This window comes from Salvelinus sp. IW2-2015, linkage group LG15 (assembly GCF_002910315.2).
Source record: "Salvelinus sp. IW2-2015 linkage group LG15, ASM291031v2, whole genome shotgun sequence".
NCBI classification, from domain to species: Eukaryota; Metazoa; Chordata; class Actinopteri; order Salmoniformes; family Salmonidae; genus Salvelinus; species Salvelinus sp. IW2-2015.
The window spans coordinates 24,831,549-24,848,487 of NC_036855.1; the positions used below are offsets into that span (position 1 = coordinate 24,831,549).

The window sequence follows — 16,939 nt, forward strand, 5'->3', positions numbered from 1 at the left end:
TACACGTGGTCTGCGGTTTTGAGGCCGGTTAGACGTACTGTCAAAGTCTCTAAAACGACGTTGGAGGCAGCGTATGGTAGAGAAATGAACATTCAATTCTCAAGCAACAGCTCTGGTGGACATTCCTGCAGTCAACATGCCAATTTTGCAAGCTTCCTCAAAACTTGAGACATCTGTGGCATTATGTTGTGTGACAAAACTGCATTTTAAAGTGGCCCTTTATTGTCCACAGCACAAGGTGCACCTGTGTCCGGATCATGCTGTTTAATCAGCTTCTTGACATGCCACACCTGTCAGATGGATGGATTATCTTAGCAAAGGATAAATGCAAACTAACAGGTATAAACACATTTGCGAGAAATAAGCATTTTGTACGTATGGAACATTTCTGGGATTTTTATTTTAGCTCATGAAACATGAGAACACTTTACATGTTGCGTTTATTTTTGTTCAATTTAGTACAACCGCTAAGCATGGACCCTGAAGTCTAGGTGTTAAACCTGTTTGATTTGGCTGTGTTACATTGCAAACATTAAGATATGTGAAACAGGGAAGGTAATTCAGCCCTTGTTGCTCAAATAACACAAATTGTTATAATGGTTCCTGTCTACAGTTGAACCAGGCCCTAGTGCTGCTGTGCCAGTGACCGCTGTACCTGAAGGGGGCCCAAAGCCCTCTGGTTTGGGAGCTTTGCACTGGTTACACTCCATCCTCCAGGAAAAGTTCTGGTTGCCACAGCCCCTGAGAAGGACAACCATTCAGTGATATACACAAAAACCACTAACTGTAAAGTTCATTAAAAAAAAAAATGGGAAAGGGAAAACTCTTTCTTGAGAGGTCCTTACTGGTTGGGGCACTCCCAGTCTCCAGCTCTCTGCTGCATGTTGCCACCTGGGCCACCTGGCCCACCTCTGCCCATACCATGTGGTCCTCCTCGTGGGACAAAACCTCCACGCTCTCCTCCACGGCCCATCATGCCTGATAACACACACCAGGGGTTGTTTCAATAGTTCATTATATTGCCATGGCAAATGTGGGGCAGCTATATATACTGAACAAAAATATAAAAACGCAACATGTAAAGTGCTGGTCCCATGTTTCATGAGTTGAAATAAAATATCCTAAAAATGTTCCAACGCACAAAAAGTTTCCCAAAAATTTGTTTGAATCCATGTTAGTGAGCATTTCTCCGTTGCCAAGATAATCCATCTAACTGAAAGGTGTGTCCTACCAATAAGCTGATTAAACAAAATGATCATTACACAGGTGCACCTTGCACTGGGGAAAATAAAAGCCCACTAAAATGTGCAGTTGTGTCACAACAAAATGCCACAGATGTCTCAAGTTGAGGGAGCGCGCAATTGGCATGCTGACTGCAGGAATATCCACCAGAGCTGTTACCAGATAATTGAATGTTCATTTCTCTATCATATGCCGCCTCCAACATCATTGGAGAATTTGGCAGTGCAGACCACGTGTAACCATTTCAGCCAAGGACTTCCACATCTGGCTTCTTCATCGGCGGGATCATCGGAGACCAGCCACCCGGACAGCTGATGATCCTTTGGGTTTGCACAACCGAAGAATTTCTGCACAAACGGTCAGAAACCGTTTCAGGGATGCTGATCTGCGTGCTCATCGTCCTCACCAGGGTCTTGACCTGACTGCAGTTCGGCATCTTAACCGACTTCAGTGCGCTCACCGGCACGCTGGAGAAGTGTGCTCTTCACAGATGAATCATGGTTTCAATTCTACAGATGGCGTTGTGTGGACTAGCGGTTTGCTGATGTCAACATTGTGAACAGAGTGCCCCATGGTGGCGGTGGGGTTACAGTATGGGCAGGCATAATCTACGGACAATGAACAGAAATGCATTTTATCGATGGCAATTTGAATGCACAGACATACCGTGACGAGATCCTGAGGCCCATTGTTATGCCATTCATCCGCCGCCATCACCTCATGTTTCAGCATCATAATGCACGGCCCCATGTCACAAGGACCTGTACACAATTCCTGGAAGCTGAAAATGTCCCAGTTCTTCCATGGCCTGCATACTCACCAGACATGTCACCCATTGAGCATGTTTGGGACGCTCTGGATCGACGCGTACGACAGCGTGTTCCAGTTCCCACCAATATCCAGCAACTTCACACAGCCATTGAAGAGGAGTGGGACAACATTCCACAGTCAACAGCCTGATCAACTCTATACGAAGGAGATGTGTTGCGCTGCATGAGGCAAATGGTGGTCACACCAGATACTGACTGGTTTTCTGGTCCATGCCCCTACCTTTTTTATAAAGACACCTGTGATCAATTACTGCATATCTGTATTCCCAGTCATGTGAAATCCATTAGGGCCTAATTTATTTATTTCAATTGACCAATTTCCTTATATGAACTGTACCTCAGTAAAATCTTTGAAATCGTTGCATGTTGCATTTACATTTCTGTTCAGTGTATTTTCAGTTTTGAACAAGTGTCATTCTCAAAGAAACATTTATACCTCCAGGTCCTCCACGGCCCATCATGTCACCCCTCATGGACATGCCCCCTCTCATTCCACCCATCATGGGCTTACGGCGAGCCATGGACACCTTCAGTCTCCTGCCTTGGTACTCTTTCCCTGTTGAGGTCATAAACAGAATGTAACAAGAATAAAGAGAAATGGAGAGCAAAAGGCAAGAGTTAATGGTCATTACTAGTATTCTAAAGTACATTTCAGTGCACATCAACACAAGTCCTGATATGCATTCATTTGGATGGTTCAAGGGTAGAATCAGAGTAGGCTGATGCAGGTTAAAAAGGGCCAGTATGACCTACCATCAAATAACTCTACAGCAGCTTTGGCAAAGGAGGGCTCCTCGTAGGACAGTGTGGCATCTCCCTTGGGCTTCCCTGAATCATTGTCTGTGTAGATGTTGATGGCAGGCTTCCCCAACCTCCGGTTCATCTGAACAAAAGTGGAATTCATCACTCAAAAGTCAACCTATCCCACCATTAACAGTTATCTGCTGTTGCCATTCTTTTTGAGATTTTTTTTTTTAGAGCATTCATTAACTTTTCAGTCATCTAATTAAATGAGAACAAGACAACAAAAACACTGGCTATATATACATTGAACAAAAATATAAGACACAACATGTAAAGTGTTGGTCCCAGGAACTTTTGTGTACAAATTTCTTTACATCCCCGTTAGTGATCATTTCCCCTTTTCCAAGATAATCCATCCACCTGACAGGTGTGGCATATCAAGAAGCTGATTAWACAGCATGATCATTACACAGGTACACCTTGCACTGTGGACAATAAAAGTCCACTAAACTGTGCAGTTGTGTCACAACACAATGCCACAGAGGGAGCGTGCAATTGGCATGCTGACTGCAGGAATGTCCAATAGCTGTTGCCAGAGAATTTAATGTTAATTTCTCTACCATAAGCCGCCTCCAATGTCTGCAATACGTTGGATGCATATCTGTATTCCCAGTCATGTGAAATCCATAGACTAGGGACTAATGAATTTATTTTAATTGACAGATTTTCTTATATGAACTGTAACTCAGTAAAATCTTTTAAATTGTTGCATGTTGCACTTATATATTTTTTTCAGTGTACATAAGCATGTTTTGGAAGAGACAAATACAACTTAATGTGTGTCTAAGTTGAGGTCCTTAGATTGAGAGACTGTCCTCACCCTGATGGCTCCAGGGTCTTTGAAGAAGATAGCCATCTCCTCCAGAGTGGCGCTCTCTGTGAGTCCTGTGATGTAGATGGTGCTGTTCTCAGAGTCATCCTGCTCCTCAGGGCGCCCTGAACAGAGAGAACTACCATTCAAAAAATGTACAGGAAACACTACAGCTACACTTCCACTACACTGTCCTTATTCATCTCAGATTCATAGCATAAGCCATTAAGCCAAGAAGCTGGACCAAGATCAATGCAACAAAGCCTTTCAGGCAGATACAAACCAGTGAGATAAACATTCAAAGGTTAGCAATTGATCCTTCAATGCTTCTGATCTATGATATAAGTGTTGGTCATTTAGTATCTGCTTACCCATGTTACGCACTGCCCCGTTGTTCATGGGTCCTGTTTACCATCAGGCGAGGGGGAGAAAAAAAAAGCCAGTCAGTTTGTGTCACTCAAGTCCTCTGCTAAATTGCTGAAGAGTATTTGAAGTGATAACACAGACACAGTCCTCCAGAACACAGGCGTCAGACGTTTTTGAAAATATATTGATCATGATGTAAATAAAAACCTCAGACCCGTTTGTATAAAAATGTGTGCCATAAGAAAATGTCCTAAGAAACCACATAATATTAACCTCCAAAAATACCAGGGGTTTGGCTCCATGAAATTGTAAATGCAAAACCATTTTTCAAAACGGACATTTCTTGGCAGCAGTCATTTGTCATTAATATGTCATTGTGAAATAAGAGTACCTTGCTCTTCAAGGTTACCTTAGGCAGTGAGTGATATAAACCAGAGTAAAAAGTACCCCTTTCCAAACAGATGTCTCAGACATTTAAACTGGATACCCTTCTATTTCCATCCATTCTAATAGCCACCTATATATTTGGCTACCCCCCCAAAAAACGCTGCACACACCAATGTAAGGGCTTAGGTAAATGCTCAGCGCGTACATGCTCTAGTAGGTAAAGGTCTGGAGTGGACAAGCCAGTGTAATACTCGTTAACTTACCACCGGGCTTATTGAAGCCACCTCTGTCTCCAGCGACGCTATGGGGGAATAAATGGAGATATGAAGGCGATTTCCCTTTTAACAGCCACTTCCATGCATGGAGCCCCATGGCTCGTTTGGGGAGGTTGAAGGAAACAGTTCTGACTAGTTCATTTAACAACCCCCAACATGCCTACACAGTCTATGCAATCCAGTTAATGGGAATGAAGGAATTAACAGCAACTATATGGCATCATTCCTTTACTAGAAGGCTTCTTAATGACAGCATTTGATAGCAGAAACTGGCTACTTTGGAGCTAGCTGAGGGGAGTTAAATCTCTACCTTTGGGGAAATACGGGACAGAATCCCAGGAATTTGTTACAAAGGAAACCTTTTTAGATGCATTCCATATGCAGTTTAATAATGACTAGCCTGGAGATACTATACTGACAAGAGATAACTTACAGATACAGTTAAATATGTGGAAAGCTAGTGCATTATGTCCAATTTACAGTTGAAGCAAATGGCTATACGAGTTAAAACAAATGATTGACGTTGTCAAATGCAATGCATCTGAAATATTAAACAAAAAACAGGTGATTACAGTCACCTTTGAAATTAAAACCAAAAACACACCATCCATATACATTATTTTACAAAAACATGAATTGAAGTTAAACAATTCTAATAAATACAGAATTTAAACTTGACCATGTTACAATGTTCACCAAGGTAAAAGTAATAATTCAATTTGTATAGTAAAATCATCATTTTAAAGAGTTTCCCAGCATGCTTTAGACAGCACCATCCTCATCTCTTGGATTTAAGGCAGAACCCAAATCTCTGTGGTTTAACCCCTTCGGTTGTTTAAGCTGCCGGCTCTGTATTGAGTACAGGTACTTTATAGAATATAGATGGGTTTACATGGCTCTCACTGTTACCTGTAGCGTAAATGTGACAAAGCATGTTAAAAAGGTGTTCATTTGATTAAACAAAACATTTGTAATCCAAAGCACATTTTAAAAACTAAAACACATAAGGGGCTGGTTTCCCCAGACACAGATGAAGCGTAGTCCTAAGACTAAAAAGCATTCTGTGCATTCTTTTTAGTCCAGGACTAGGCTTACCCTGGGAAACCGGACCCACAACATTTTGCCCTAAAAGCTATACTGTATGAAAAAGTAAAACAGGAGTTACATATGAATGCCAAATTATTGTTTTTTTCTTTACCCTTTTTCGTGGTATCCAATTGGTAGTTACAGTCTTGTCTCATCGCTGCAACTCCCGTACGGACTCGGGAGAGGCGAAGGTCGAGAGCCGTGCGTCCTCCGAAACACAACCCAACCAAGCCGCACTGCTTCTTGACACAATGTCCGCTTAACCCGGAAGCCAGCCGCACCAATGTGTCGGAGGAAACACCGTACACCTGGTGACCGTGACAGCATGCATGCGCCCGACCCGCCACAGGAGTCGCTAGAGCGCGATGAGACAAGGACATCCCTGCCGGCCAAACCCTCCCCTAACCCGGGCGACGCTGGGCCAATTGTGCGCCGCCCCATGGGTCTCCCAGTCGCGGCCGGCTGCGACAGAGCCTGGACTCKRACCCAGAATCTCTAGTGGCACAGCTARCACTGCGATGCAGTGCCTTAGACCACTGCACCACTCGGGAGGCCCATACCACATTTCTTGACTACTTTAAGCAATGTTAACAGAGAAAAAAAGCCTACTTTCAACTTGAAAACATGACAAAATCATCAATTGAGGTTAAGAAATGTGACAAGTGTCACGTAATTAATAAAAGATTGTGCCTTAGACAAAGGTGGAATTATTCACTTTGATCCTCTCTTTAGGGAAAGCACATAGCCATGTACTGAATAATATTAATATAATATAAGCCTAGAGCAAAACATAATTGAACATATGAGTCTGGTGTGACCTAGTGAACATGCGCCAATTTTTTTTTTTCTTGTTCCAGGGATATTACCTTCAGCTGTCTGATACTCAATGGGATCAACCTCACCTCAAACTCTACAATGAAAACATAGGTGCCATCATAATGCCCAGAAAGCTTGAACAATACATGTAAGGCTCCAGGTTGCCAGTTCAGTACCAATAACCTACAAGGGGGATAACTTTAGTTCTGCATGGATGTATCCCGTAGAAATGTACTTTATCGCTTTTCCAGGGAAAAACTCCAAATCCCAAATGTGCATTACCCTCAACTTAGTATGCAATTAAACTCCTTGGTATAGGCAATCAATGTGTCTTGCTTATTAAACAAACGTAAGTTATTTTAGAAGATCTGCCCCTGGGGGTCGTGAGCCAAAAAGGGCCCCCGAAATATTGTCTAAAATTAGCTAATTGGACAGAAAGGGGCACACCTCCAAACAACAATGAGAAAAAGCTTGTCTTGTATTGCAAAGGTTTGTTAACTTAAAGCTAAGCATTTTGTGGTTTCAAGATGTAAGTAATCGATTAATATGAAATACTGTTATATGTCAACACAAGCCAAAATTTGAGGTAAATCAGTTAGCAACTGAACTTCCATAGTGCATTCTCCCAAATACCTTCTGGGTCAGCTTTTTAAAAAGAAAATCAGAGTTGGATTAAATAGGTACGTTTTTATACCATCTTAAAATGTATTTAACCTCACAGCAATCATTTAAAAAGGTGCCGTGTGCCCGCCAAATCATTGAAACCTGCAGCAGTAACCCTGAAGCCTTGTAAATAGATGGACCATAATCAATGCTATAGATTATATACACCTGTAAAGCTGTGGTACAGCAAAAAGGGATATCTGATTGAATAGTTTACAACTCCAGCTTTCTGTTCACAAATGTCAGTTCCAGCTCTTTGATTCATGAAATCATATTCCTTCTTACCTTTGGCCACTGTATGGCAGGGCTAAGAGTTAGTACCCACAAATGGACAGTCCCTTCATGATACTTTTTGTAGGCATTAGATATTTGATCCTACACAAGGTAAACAGTGACTTTACCCACTAATAAAATATATGTCTATTTTACCTTTGTAGGGTTAGAACTCGACCCAATTAATGTTTAAGGGGAACTTCAAACTCAGCCCTGCTCAGCCTGGCCGCAGCACCTGCAAGAATGGATGGGAGTTATGTTGAGCAAAAAGGAGAGTGACTTACCCCATGCCTCCACGGCCCATGCCCCCACGTCCCCTGCCACCGTGCATCATGCCGCCCCTGTCATAGCCATCCCTGGGTGGCCCACGGCTCTCCCCTGCCCCTGGGAACCTAGCAGGGTCAGAGCCAGAGTAGCCAGAGCTGCCTCTGCCCTCCTGTCCATAGTTATCTACAGAATAACATGAGGATTAGCGGAAATGCCCTTGTGTGAAAAATAATGAACATCAACATGACTAAGACAATAACTAGCAGGTAGGCCTATTGCAATGCTTGTGTGTGTGTGTGTGTGTGTGTGTGTGTTAAAATAACAGGGGAGACCACTAGTCTTACTGTAATGGCTTGACTGGTTGTAACCACTTTGAGGCCCACTTTGTTGTCCATACTGGCTGCCTGCAGGCTGCCCGTAGGAACCTGAGGCCTGAGGAGGGTAGGCCGCAGCAGGGGCCTGTTGCTGCTGAGGCGGGGGCTGCTGCTGCTGGTACCCACTCTGCTGCTGCCCATAGCTTCCCTGCTGGGCCTGGTACCCACTCTGCTGCGCGGCATATCCCCCTGGTTGGGAGTAGCTGCTCTGGCTGTAGCCAGCTGGCTGGCTGCTGGCATTATAACTCAAGTGGTTAGGGACGGGCAGGGATTGAATGGGTCATAAAGAGTGCTACACAACTATATGTTTCTTATGGGTTGACAGCTGCAACTTGTCTTCCACTGTGTACAAACTAAAATCAAGAAACATCAACAAAATATAGTGTAACATTCACTGCATCACTACCTCCATTACACCCTGGTCCTAATGTGAGACTAGTTAGCCTACCTCTGAGGTGCAGTGGAAGCAGCCTGCTGGCTGTAGCCAGCGTAGGCAGACTGGGCTGCATAGCCTGGCTGGGAGCCATAGGAGGGCTGAGAGGCAGCGGGAGCAGCAGCAGGAGCACTCTCATATCCACTGGCTCCATAGCCCGCGGCAGGCTGGGAGTAGCCATGGGCACTGGGCTGGGCAGCAGGGTACCCAGCTGTGGTCAAACAGGAAATGGTTTAATTGAAGAAGGTGTAGATAGATCATTCCAGGTACAACCCGGTTAGAATTTTAGTCCAGAACTGCCCAAATGAATGAAGCAATCTGTTCTATTTGGATCACACTATAACCACTGTGGACTTCTACAACCTGACAGAGAGCAGCACTGATGAAGAATATTAAATGGCACAGAAGAATACCGTTGTGTTATTAAAAGTGTGTTAGAATTAGTGTTAGATATCGGTAGATGAATACCATTCTGAAGGGTCTATTGTCTTGTATTAGTAAGATGTATTTTACAGTCATGATGCAGGAGGAATAAATAGTGTCAAAGAAATCCATCTTCTCCAGGGTTCAACTAGTCTACTCACAATACTATAGTCTACTACACATGATGCGAAATATATTACATGGATCTATCCAGCCAGCCATTGAACACTTTGTATAGACTTAGCCTAAGTGGCATGAAATGGATAGAGATGCATGAAAAGTAATCTGTGTCGAACCTGTTTTATTCCCAGCTGTAACATGAAAGCAAGAGGAGAAAAGGTTCACAGTTCAAAAATGGTGACTCGGGTTGAAACTGGTCCTCAAAGCACATTTGCAGTAATATAAATACAGGATTGACATTACATGTGGTCAATGGTTAGAGGCATGATGAACAATTCTCATTCCCTTCCACCAAAATTACTTTTGGCCAATCATTTGATCAGTTTGAAACTGACCTGGTGCTGGTTGCCCATAGGAGGAACCATACTGCTGCGCATAGCCGCCAGCAGAGGGTGCTGCCTGTGAGTATCCGGTCTCAGCTGCAGCAGGCTGGGCATAGGACCCATATCCTTGCTGGCTATAACCCTGCTGAAATACAAAATATTATTTTATAGACCGATAGGTAATGACAAGTACCGTGGGAAAGATGGCAAGCTGTCCTGTGCTTCAGTTCAAACTGTATGCAAACATGGAATGAGATCATGGCAGTATTGTGGGTCTCTGACCATCATTCCAGTTTGTGTAATTCATAAATGGCCTTGTCTAAATATAAAACTCACCTGGGCAGATTGTCCATAGCCCTGTGAGGGCTGAGCAGCATAAGAGCCATACCTGCAGGGACACAAGATCAATCATTCATCTCGTTTCTGTAGATCATAATTAATTGCACCAAATAACAAACACCCATTCCTCTGGATTCATTCGAACACTTATCTTAGTAGCACACAACCTGCATGTAGAAAAACTTACCCCTGCTGGGCACCGGCCTGGTTGTAGGAACTGTAATCTGTAAAAGAAAATGACAAAAGAAATGACTAGTCTAACAATCAACAACAGTCCTACAGGCTAGTACAGTATCAAAATCCACTTTGGACTCATGAGAAGAAACTACTCATGTTCACTGGGCAATAATCTTGTGTAGACCTTCGGCAGTGCCAACCAGGCCAGGCCACACAATGGGAAAATCTTTCAAGTTCAACAGTCCTTGAAAAGAGACAAAGCATTCCTGCTATTCAACTCTAGCAAGGACTGACTAGTGATAGTTGTTTGCCGTTATGTTGTGGGGGCCATCACGCCTTTGCTTGCATAACTAACGTTACGGTAGTTGGCTAGCTAGCTACCTTTATTTAAACTAGCTACACAAATTGGCTAACAAAGAAACAAAAATGTGTCTAGATTAGCAAGGCTGTACGGAGAGGCATACACTAGCACAAACAGAGATCCTATTAAATTACTAGAGGAGCTATATCATGAACCCTCAAAGTCCCAGAATGGGGAGAAAACAGCAGCAGATGAAAGGTTCAAACAACGGCATACTAATATCCCATAACTCTTTGCAACAGTGGGACCAGCTATGCTGGTTAGCAATGGTGCTGATTCCAGATTTGTAACAATGCCGTCTTAACCTGTATTTTGACCTAGACCCATGTCTAGGTTGAAGATGGAAAAATGAAGACAACGGTGTCACAATAATGCAGAGGTTCTACCACTCTGAATCAACCACGGGACCAGCTCAAGCATTATAGCTAACGCTGCCTAGGTAAAAGGCAAGCGGTCTGAAGCAGATCATAAGGTTGGTGGGAAAAAAATAGCATTTTAAGCTAAAGCCAGAAAAAAGACAACTGCCTGCTAGCTAACGTTTAGGATGAAGATTACAAGGTTAAGACAACAGGGTTGCAATATTCCATAACCCTTTGCAATTCAAGGGACCAGCGTCGCTAGTAGTAATTTTTTACAGTCAAAAGACACCTACACATTCAAGGATTTTTCTTCATAAAAAATGACTTTCTACATTGCAGAATAATAGTGAAGACATCAAAACAATGAACACATATGGAAATCTAAATATATTTCAGATTCTTCAAATAGCCCCACTTTGCCTTGATGACAGTGTTGCACACTCTTGGCATTCTTTCAATCAGCTTCATGAGGTAGTCACCTGGAATGTATTTCAATTAACAGGTGCCTTCTTAAGTTAATTTTWGGAATTTCTTTCCTTAACTTATTTGATAGGGGCGGTATTTTGACGTCCGGATGAAAAGCGTGCTCAAAGTAAACTGCCTGCTATTCAGGCGCAGAAGCTAGGATATGCATATAATTGGTAGATTTGGATAGGAAACACTCTGAAGTTTCGAAAACTGTTGAAATAATGTCTGTGAGTATAACAGAACTGAAATGGCAGGAGAAACTCAGAGGACAAACCATCCCCGACAAAAAAGATTTCATCCTACCACTGATTTCAATGGCTGGCACTTTTATAATAGGGCGAAATCGTGCCCGGTTGCAGTTCCTAGGGCTTCCACTAGATGTCAACAGTCTTTAGAAAGAGTTTCAGGCTGGTTTTTGGAATAATGAGCCAGAAATTGTAGTTTTTCTAGGTGGCTCCCATTTTGGCTGTAGTGTTTCCAAGCGCGTGAATGAGAGCGCGTTCTTTGGTATTTTTCTCCGATAAAGAAAATAACGATTCTCCGTCTTAAATTGTATCGTTTATTTGCGTATTAGGGTACCTATTGTTGGATTATAAACGTTGATTGACTTGTTTGGATAAGTTTATTGGCAACGTTTGGGATTCATTTTGTATGCATTTTGAAGGAGGGAAACCGAGTGGATTATTGACTGAAGTGCGCCAGCTAAACTGAGTTTTTATGGATATAAAGAAGGACATTATCAAACAAAAGTATCATTTGTAATGTAACTGGGACATTTTGGAGTGCCAACAGAAGAAGATCTTCAAAGGAAAGGCATATATTATATCGCTATTTCTGACTTTCATGTCGCACCTCCCTGGTTGAAAATGATTTGTTTTGCGTTTGTGTACTGGGCGCTGTCCTCAGATAATCACATGGTTTGCTTTCGCCGTAAAGCCTTTTTGAAATCTGACATGGCGGCTGGATTAACTTCTTTGTGATAGGGGGCAGGATTTTCACTTTTGGATGAATAGCATGCCCAAATTGAACTGCCCCCTACTCTGTCCCAGATGCTAATATATGCATAGTATTATTAATATTTGATAGAAAACACTCTGAAGTTTCTAAAACGGTTTGAATGATGTCTGTGAGTATAACAAAACTCATATGGCAGGCAAAAACCTGAGACAAAATCCAAACAGGAAGTGAGAATTCTGAGACTGGTCGATGTTCAACTCATCGCCTATTCAATCCCCAGTAAGATATGGATATGTTTGCGCTTCCTACGCCTTCCACTAGATGTCAACAGTCTGTAGAACGTTGAATGAAGCTTATACTGTTTTGTGGGGCCGGATGAGAGGGGAATGAGTCAGTGGTCTGGCAGATTGCCAGTTCCTGGTCACGCGCATTCCACACRATATCGCCTTGCGTTCCATTACTTCTATAAACACGAAGGAATTCTCCGGTTGGAACGTTATTGGATATATATGATAACATCCGGAAGATTGATTCTCTACTTAGTTTGACCAGTTTATTCGACCTGTAATATATAGAGTTCGCCTGCATCTGCGCGAGCATTTGGACATGTGCACTAAACGTGCTAGCTACTTGGAGATAAGTAATGGACATTATCGAACAAAACAGCGATTTATTGTGGAACTAGGATTCCTGGGAGTGCATTCTGATGAAGATCATCAAAGGTAGGGGAATATTTATGATGTAATTTCGTATTTCTGTTGACTCCAACATGGCGGAGAAATGTTGTTATATCTGAGCGCCGTCTCGCATGGTGTGCTTTTTCCGTAATTTTTTTTTTTTTTAATCTGACACAGCAGTTGCATTAAGAACAAGTGTATCTTTAATTCTATGTAAAACATGTATCTTTCATCAAAGTTTATGATGAGTATTTCTGTTATTTGACGTGGCTCTCTGCAATTTCTCCGGATATTTTGGAGGCATTTCTGAACATGGCGCCAATTTAACCGAGATTTGTGGATATAAATATGCTAATTATCAAACAACACATACATGTATTGTGTAACATGATGTCCTATGAGTGTCATCTGATGAWCATCAAAGGTTAGTGATTAATTTTATCTCTATTTCTGCTTTTTGTGACTCCTATCTTTTGCTGGGGAAATGGCTGTGTTTTTCTGTGGCTATGTACTGACCTAACATAATCGTTTGGTGTGCTTTCGCCRAAAAGCAAATTTGAAATCAGACATGTTGGCTGGATTCACAACATGTGTAGCTTTAATTTGGTATCTTTCACGTGTGATTTAATGAAAGTTAGATTTTTATAGTATTTTATTTGAATTTGGCACACTGCATTTTCTCTGGCTTTTGGCCAAGAGAGACAGTAGCGTCCCGCCTAAACTCAGATTTTTGGATATAAATATGAACTTTACCGAACAAAACATACATGTATTGTGTAACATTAAGTCCTATGAGTGTCATCTGATGAAGATCAGAGGTTAGTGAATAATTTTAACTCTATTTCTGCTTTTTGTTACTCCTCTCTTTGGCTGGAAAAATGGCTGTGTTTTTCTGTGGCTATGTACTGAGCTAACATAAATCGCAAGGTGTGCTTTCGCCGTAAATCCTTTATGAAATCAGACACTTTGGCTGGATTAACGAGAAGTTTATCTTTAAAATGGTGTATAATACTTGTATGTTTGAGGAATTTTAATTATGAGACTTCTGTTGTTTTGAATTTGGCGCCCTGCAATTTCASTGGCTGTTGGTTAGGTGGGACATATCCCAGAGATGTTAACAAAGAGTTAAGCTTTATTTTGATGTATTGCACTTCGAAATCCATTAAAGCCAAGATAACCCAAAGTTCACTATTGTGACTAGGTAGGTCCGACCACCATTAATCAAATAAGAACTGTCTTATAAATTAGGGTTATTTTAGATGACACATAGATATAGAGTTAGCTAGCTAACTATAGCTACTGTTTTGCTATGTTTTTGGGGAAGAACTACATTGTTTTCGCCCATGAGCTAGCCAGCTTTTTTTATGACCAGCACAACTTTACCAGCATCATAGCATACGTACCGATGAATCGTTGTGACATATGAAATACGAGTGATAGCATAATCAATGTGTAATTGTGCAAAAAATGTATGAATGCGTTAAATTATTATTTGACGTGCAGTCATATTCAGGTCCTGATTGGTCAACAAGCTTAGACGACACGTCAAATAGTGTTATTTGGCGTGTATCTTTTAATGACACGTAAAGACCGAAACGGCGTTCCATAGAAATCCTGGTTGAGAATGAAACTGAACAAATGAACAACGAAACAGCACAGCAAGTAAGTGAAAGAAATAGGTTTTGATTATGTTTTACTGGTAATGGGGACATACGTAAATACCAACAAAATATATTTTTGGTCAGTGTGTGTATATGTAACCTTTATTTAACTAGGCAAGTCAGTTAAGAACAAATTCTTATTTACAAWGACGGCCCGAGCGACACTGGGCCAAATGTGCGCCGCCCTATGGGACTCCCAATCACGGCCGGATGTGATACAGCCTGGATTTGAACCAGGGACTGTAGTGACGCCTCTTGCACTGAGATRCAGTGCATTAGACCGCTGCATCCATGCGTGTGTGTTAACTATTTAACTGTACTAGAATGATTAAAAGGCCGCAAAAAATKTAAATATCAGTTAACGTTTTTTGGCAAGGAAAATATTGGATATCGGTCAAAAATGTCATATAGGTGCATCAGTAGTTTATATATATAATATTTTCTTTACACTCCAGATCACAGGAGGCTGCTGAGGGGACAATGGCTCATAATGGCCTAAATGGAAGAAATGGAATGGCATCAAACACCTGGAAACCATGTGTTTGACACCATTATACTCAAGTCAATTAAGGTGCCACCAACCTCCTGTGCTCCAGATACAAACAAACAATGACTACATCTCATCTGCCCAGACCCACATGCTCACAACCATTCTTAGTGCCTGCATTATTGTTTGCTACTTGGTCTTAAATTGTACCAATTTGTTTTTCCTTGGATGCCTATGCTATTTCAATAATAAATAACTAGATTTTTTCATTGTGTCAATGATGGCAGATTGATTGACTTCTAAGTTTGTTTTTGTTAACACACGAATTTTTCAAGATGGGTGATGAGAAAATAATCATCCAGCCCATTGGCTACCTCACTACAACATTTACATTTAAGTCATTTAGCAGACRCTCTACCCATATGCCATGTCTTGAAATATGCAGACAGGCAGATTAAAAGTCTACATTATAATACTTCTGACAGCCAACTTTCTAGCCCCGCCCACAACTTCATAGCATTCCCAGACAGCGTGGATTATTGAGTCATTATTACTTTTACACTTAAGACATGACTGTAGAATTTCTGAATTTAGTCTCTTGTATTATACATTCTAACATTAATTTACACTGGATTAAGCATACATTTTTGTTAACTCAGTTATGCACCAACTTTCCCTCCATCTTGTGCAAACATCAGTTCTTTTTAAGTCTTGGTTGCAAAAGTTTTTTTTTAAATTCTAAGAGCGCTAACATTAGTAGTTATCAATGGCGCATGCCAGGAAGTAAAATCAGGAAGTGTACCCTTCAATCGGTGCTGCGATTTTATAAGTCAACTCCATCTGACAATACAAAAATAAATTCCATTGCATGAGCCACATCTGTTAGCATCATTTGAATTTACATTCTACGTTACCAAGGCAATCCAGTCGATAGGACATTCCAAATTATTTTGGAAATTGCATCACAATTACCAGCCTTATTTCTATGGTCCTATCAACTGATTTCAGACAGCGTGTGGAGCGACTGCATCGTTTGAATAGAATGTTGGCAGTTCATTTGAAACATATATGAATTAATTCATCTAAAACTGGCTAACTGACGTTAGCTAACAAAGATACAGTGYAGATAACATTACATTCTTAAAATACATGATTTTACACAATCACWGGTCTGAGAAACAATGGTTGACTAAGTTCCTGACCAAAATGGCTGACCTTAAGAGCATCATAAGAGTCATGTCGGTCCTTGAATTCAAATTCGGCAGATGCACGTGTGTGGTCAGAGTTTGTGTCCCTCGCCCCGGCATCATGGCTAGATGGGGCCTACTGCCCTAGATTCTACATTAGCCAACGTCAACTAACGAAGTAAACTCGTTCATTCACCATTCTCCGGCTGGCCGATTAAACTCAACTCCATGATTTAAATCGAAGAGTTTCGTAAGCTAGGCCAACGTTGGCAAACGCAACGCGTTAGCTAGCTCGCTAGCTACCGGCTACTGTACATATTTAAACGTTCGCATTAGACGTACATATTAGATTAAAACACATACATTTGATGTAACTATTGATAAATATGTACATTTCTTTACATGGTCAATAATATCTAAAGGATTCATGCAAAATGACACAATAAAATAGACCGAGAACGAAACCCACCAGGTGCTGACGCCATCTTCGTTTCGTCTGATGTTGGCGCATGCGCGTAAACGAGAGGATGGATGAACTTGTGCCGCGTTGAAAAAAACGGGGAACCCGGGGGGGAAAACGCGAGCTCCGAATTGGAAAAATCGATTTGAACCGTCATCCAACTCAGAATTCCAACTCGGGAACTCGGGCCTCTTTCCAGAGCTCCGACTTTCCGACCTGAAGACCACTGACGTCGTGATTTGACCTCGTATTT

The 16,939-nt window shown here is 41.7% G+C and overlaps 1 protein-coding gene across 3 annotated transcripts in view; it reads right to left on the reverse strand.

Moving 5' to 3' along the window:
- The window catches only part of LOC111974334 (RNA-binding protein EWS), a 17,955-nt gene extending 1,244 nt beyond the window's left edge, over positions 1-16,711 (reverse strand). The window contains exons 1-15 of one of the 3 annotated variants that reach the window (XM_024002064.2): positions 16,696-16,711; positions 10,080-10,116; positions 9,890-9,941; positions 9,566-9,698; positions 9,347-9,361; positions 8,643-8,838; positions 8,165-8,424; positions 7,838-8,003; positions 4,704-4,741; positions 4,059-4,091; positions 3,697-3,812; positions 2,826-2,955; positions 2,509-2,628; positions 846-978; positions 656-741 (exon numbers count right to left, since the gene is read on the reverse strand). In XM_024002064.2, coding sequence (XP_023857832.1) covers positions 656-741; positions 846-978; positions 2,509-2,628; positions 2,826-2,955; positions 3,697-3,812; positions 4,059-4,091; positions 4,704-4,741; positions 7,838-8,003; positions 8,165-8,424; positions 8,643-8,838; positions 9,347-9,361; positions 9,566-9,698; positions 9,890-9,941; positions 10,080-10,116; positions 16,696-16,711 — 1,531 coding nt within the window. Of the gene's footprint in view, positions 1-655; positions 742-845; positions 979-2,508; positions 2,629-2,825; positions 2,956-3,696; positions 3,813-4,058; positions 4,092-4,703; positions 4,742-7,837; positions 8,004-8,164; positions 8,428-8,642; positions 8,839-9,346; positions 9,362-9,565; positions 9,699-9,889; positions 9,942-10,079; positions 10,117-16,695 lie in introns of all 3 variants that reach the window. The other 2 variants (XM_070447051.1, XM_070447052.1) reach the window with 2 other exon arrangements.
- Positions 16,712-16,939: the final 228 nt, after the last annotated feature.